The 4,889-nt window shown below is 57.7% G+C and overlaps 1 protein-coding gene across 1 annotated transcript; it reads right to left on the bottom strand.

Annotated features, from left to right (window-relative positions):
- Positions 1–357: 357 nt before the first annotated feature.
- Positions 358–1,338, bottom strand: FOXD1 (forkhead box D1). The gene has a single exon (XM_007457113.1). It carries the CDS (start codon positions 1,336–1,338, stop codon positions 358–360), a length of 981 nt encoding a protein of 326 aa, XP_007457175.1.
- Between the last annotated feature and the right edge of the window lie 3,551 nt (positions 1,339–4,889).

The following is a 4,889-nucleotide window of genomic DNA, read 5'->3' as shown; positions in this document are numbered from 1 at the left end:
CAGTCCCTTGGTGCAGAGTCCCCAGGGCGGCGGACGAGGAGACGGAGGAGGCGGCGGCGGCCGCTGCGGCCACGAGGGAGCGGGGGAGCACACGTAGGAAATGTCAACTGCACCGCACCGAAGGGGCTCGGAAGAATCTCAGGAGCGATCTGACAGGCATCGTCGGCCGTGGTGCGGACCGCGGGGCTGGAGGGAGCGCTTCGGCATCACCTGGCCAGCAGCCGCCCCTCTCCGCCTGTCACACCTCGGGCCCCGGGTGACCCGGGCCGGGGGTGCCCCTCTTCGCCCGAAGCATCCCCGGACTCGCCCGGACAGCGCGGGTACCCGACACCCGCGCTGTGGGCGGAGCCAGCGCGACTAAGCTCCCGACTCCCGGCATGCAGCGCACGGCCCCGGCGAGACTCCTGCTCCCGGCGTGCCGCGCGCCGGCGCATGTGCATGGGGCTCGCGGCGGCGTCCCCTGGCGGCTGGGGCCTTGCGGGGCGGGGGCGGGGCCGGAGGCGGGGGGTTGCGCTGGTGACGGGAGGACGCGCGGTCGCGGCGCACTGGGCCGGCGGCGGCGGCGGCAGCGGCGGCGGCGGCTGGGTCCCCAGCGCCCCCCGCGCTGCGCAGCAGCAGCGACTCGGCGGCGGCGGCGGCGTTGGGCGGGAGCAGCGGCTGCCGCTTGAAGCGCTTCCTCCGGCGCAGGAAGCTACCGTTGTCGAACATGTCGGCAGACTCGGGGTCGAGCGTCCAGTAGTTGCCTTTGCCGGGGTTGCCGGGCTCGCGGGGGATCTTGACGAAGCAGTCGTTGAGCGAGAGGTTGTGGCGGATGCTGTTCTGCCAGGCGGGGAACTTCTCCCGGTAGTAGGGGAAGCGGCCGCTGATGAACTCGCAGATCTCGCTCAGCGTCAGCCGTTTCTTGGGGCTCTGCAGGATGGCCATGGTGATGAGCGCGATGTACGAGTAGGGCGGCTTCACCAGGGGGTTCTTGACGCCGCCGCCCGCGCTCACGCCGCCGCCCCCGCCGCCGCCCGCGCCCGCGGTGCCGCCGCAGCCGGTCCCGGCCCCTGCCACCGGGGCTGGGCCCGGGGGCACCGGCGAGCCCCCTGTCCGCGGGGCCAGCAGGATGTCATCGTCGTCCTCCTCCTCCTCCAGGTCCTCTAGCTCGTCTTCCCCGGCGTACGAGCGCCGCCGTCGCCGCCGCTGCGCGGGGACAGCCAGCCGGGACACGCCACCGCCGCCCTCGTCGTCGTCCTCCTCTTCCTCGTCGTCTTCGTCCTCGCCCTCCCCCACCACGTCGATGTCTGTCTCCTCGGCAAGGCCGGAGGCATCGGACATCTCCGTGCTCAGGGTCATAGCTGTGGCGCGGCGGCGGCGAGGTGGCCCATAGGGGCGCCGGGCTCCGGGCTCCCGCCGCGCCCCAGCCCAGGTCCCGGGCGGCTGGCCTGGTCTGGGGGCGCCACAATGGGGGGCGCCGCCGCTGCTCGGGCTGCGCAGCGGTGCCCGAGGCTTGCGCTGCGACTTTGTAACTCCTGCGCCGCCGCGGTAGCCCCAAAACCTCCACGCTCGTTTGGCTCCGCGCGCACCCCGCCCGGGCGGGGGACTTGATCTTCCTCCCTCCCAGCGGCCCTCGCCGGCTCAGTCAAGGAGCGGGTGCTGGGGCTCCCGGGCGAGCAAGTCAGAGGGCGCCCGGGAGGATGCGGGACGGTTGAGAGTCTAGGGACAGAGATCGGCGAGGAGAGGGCTGAGTCCAGGAGAGAGGGCGGACCTTTCCTCTGCTTATAGCAGAAGGAGGCCTGTCACATGGTGTGCACGTCAGAGCGCTACCGAGGCAAGGGAAAGGAAGCCTAGGAAAGCAGCCCCGCTCGGGAGAGAAAGTTCACCCAGAGGAGGGAGCAGCAACTGAGAAGAGGGGGGAGGAGACAGGACCCCACCATTCGTTACCAAAGGGGCTGAGACCTGAAGTACGCGCAGGCCCGCGGTGGTCTGACCAAGGGACGATGCACGAGTTGAGTTCCCAGTCTCCTCTTCAATTAGACCTCAACCCAAACCTCAGCAGCACTCCCGGGACGCGACGGTTTGACCACTCGATGGCCTATCGGAGCCGTCCAGCCAGGAGATAACCACCCCGTCGTCTGAGGTGGTCCCCGGGGAACGGCCCTGAGGTCTGCTGCGTTGTTCCATATCCCTCAGATAGGGCGAGCGGCTCCCCACCGAATCTGATGAGAAACCCCCCAGTTTAAGCGCAATAATAATTGTTTATTGACCTTTTAACCTGTCCCCTTCGGTTCTTCTCCAAAGACGTTTGTTTTCCACCATCTGTTAATAAAAATGCTGTTAAGCTGCCGTTTTAGTCGCTTATCTGCAACTGAATGCCCTAGAAACTTGACAGCTAAACTAAGCTGCTCTAATGAGAAGATCTGACAAATTTCATGGAAGTAAAGAAAGTAACCATTGAATGCAGAGAAGGAATAGAAATTTTTAGTGAAAACCCAAATACACACCAGAAAATGCATCTAGGAACGACTTTAAAAAGTTCTTTCATAATGGGGTAAGGGATTCTATAGTTATCAGTAAGAGGAACGTTCTAATCAACACTCCACAGTAATCTCGAAATACTTAAATTACTAAAGGTGTACACATATCTCTACTCAGCCAGGCTTAATTAATAATAGTATGATACAATGATAAAGACTTTCACACCAGCTTTAGAAAAAAAATTTTTTTAATACACTAAATATTTCCAATAGGTACTGGTGAGAAGAAACGAAATAATTTTTAAAAAGAAGATTCAAGTTCTGTTCAGCCCAATTTTCCTTTTCAGGTGACAAGGTAGTGGAAATATTTCAAATACGATGGTATTTTAAGTACACCTATCTTTGTCACCAGCTGATTTTATTTTGGCTAGTGGGAAAATCCTAATAGTTTGTGGAATTCATACAGAGCCATACCTTTTGGACTTTTGCATTTCCTAAAACACTTTTATTTCAAAGTGGGGACCTTGCCTCAAAATTTTAGCTGCCTGATTAAAATCACTTGACAAGAAATGAGGATCAAAAATCAATGGCTTTATGTAGGAACAATCATCAGCTGCCCTTGTGTATATCATATTATGGATCAAGCAGTTTTCACGTTTCCAAACATTTCATTACTCCCCTTATCAATTACAGAGCCTCAAAAATAAACTGTTACCCCACCTACGACTTATTTTTAAGTTTTTGTTACTCGGGACAGCTATCAACCAGTGATAGTTACAAATGACCCATAAAGTCCATCATAGATCTTTGGAAGATGTATGAGAACGCCTCAAAGTCCTAAATAATTTTTCATTGACTCTCGTTTGATACATGGCTGAACCATCTAATTATTGTAATGGGCTCAGCATTAACCTGAGCCAACATTAATCAGCACTATTAATCAGGCATTACATTGCTTTGTTGATGTAGCCAGGAGTCCTTACCAAGGAGTTCACTTTTACATTTGAAAGTTTAAGTTTTATAAGTACTCAGTCGTTATCTAAATAAACACCATGATTTTCGCTGCACTGAGGGCTGGTGTGTGGCGAAGTGTTCAAAGCTGAAACAGAGAGGAAGAATTTGTTCGCAGACCGTTAGTTACTTTAGATGATCAGTTACAGCCGTCATTCCGTTCTGCTACCACCTCCGTGGACTTGTCTGACCAAGGAGGGCGGGGAGATTAACTTTGCAGTTCCGTTTGTAACCTTGCCCGAAGGTCCTTCCCCAAAGGGTTAAGAGCTCATCCCTGAAAACCTTTGAAAAAACGTGGCAAGTTATCTTCTGGCCACTCAGGTGAAAGTGTTAGGATTTACTAGAGGTTAGAGCGGAATTTCAATCCAGGAGAAGCGCTGCAAGGATAGAGAGCGTTAACGGAGATTTGGGTGAGCTTTACTAAAGCCTCGTGTTTGTGCACGCCACTTGTTTTGTTTGCTTTAGTTAAGCTACACGTTTGTATGCCACCTTTAGCTCGGCGCTCGTGAAATTCCCCAGCGCGGAAACCCAAGCGTTTCTTCTCCCGCGCGTCCCCCTTTCGCCTTCCTTGTCCCCTACCCGCGGGTCTTCCGTCCTAATGGGCTCCCAGCTCTCGGCCTCGGCTGGGAAATCTCCAGCTCCCACCCCTCAAGCTGGTACAAGGTAAAGAAACTTTTCCTTGTCGCGGGCGGGGAACGTCGCGGCGACCCCCCTCCGGCGCACCCAGCTCGTGCGGACGCGGAAAGCGGCGGGGCTCTTGCGGGCCGGGCGGTGCCCTCATGGGGGAGGCCTGCCTCCTGGCGGCGGCGCGGAGCTGGCCCGGGGCTGGCCCCGAGCCGGAACGCGGGAGGCAGCGGGCGTTTTACGAGTGTGCCAGGTGGGCTCCCGGGCTTCCCTCCCCCTAGGCTTTGGGCGGCAAGGCTTTTTCTTTCTCGAGGCCCCGCGTCGCCTTCTCTGCGGCAACTGGAGGCGTTTCCCTGGACTGCAGGTTTCGGATATTTTCCCCTGGCGGTTTGGGCGCTCCAGAAGGCGTCCCGGAGTTATCGGGGATAAGGCGGCGCAGGGGCAGGGGAGGCGGCTGAAGCCTCGAGAGGCACCGCTTCAGCCCTTTGCCCTCGGGCCCCGGACCGCGAGCTCCACAAGGTCCAGGGGCTTCCTTCGGTGGGCTAAGGCTGGCAGACTTGGGGGAGTAAGCTCCCAGGCGGGAAACTGGACTACTCTCTCCGGCCCCTAGCGCATCCCAGGCGTTTACCCATGAACGTGAACATGAACGCGTTTCCAAATTACGCGGACATTTCGGGCTCTCTCTCCAAGAGTCTTTCCACCCGCCTGTATTGAGATACTACTTTGTGCCAGGCATTCTAGTTTTTGGAGAGCGTAACAATAAAAGGAGAGTTCCTGGTGTGACTCATGTCTCAT

The sequence above is a fragment of the Lipotes vexillifer genome, unplaced genomic scaffold (assembly GCF_000442215.2).
Source record: "Lipotes vexillifer unplaced genomic scaffold, Lipotes_vexillifer_v1.1 scaffold241, whole genome shotgun sequence".
Classification (NCBI taxonomy): domain Eukaryota; kingdom Metazoa; phylum Chordata; class Mammalia; order Artiodactyla; family Lipotidae; genus Lipotes; species Lipotes vexillifer.
Note: the sequence above shows the minus strand (reverse complement) of the source record. Positions and strands in the feature narration are given on the sequence as shown.

Excerpts from the sequence above, each read along its gene's own strand:
- FOXD1 (XM_007457113.1), bottom strand. The coding sequence starts at position 1,338 with ATGACCCTGAGCACGGAGATGTCCGATGCCTCCGGCCTTGCCGAGGAG.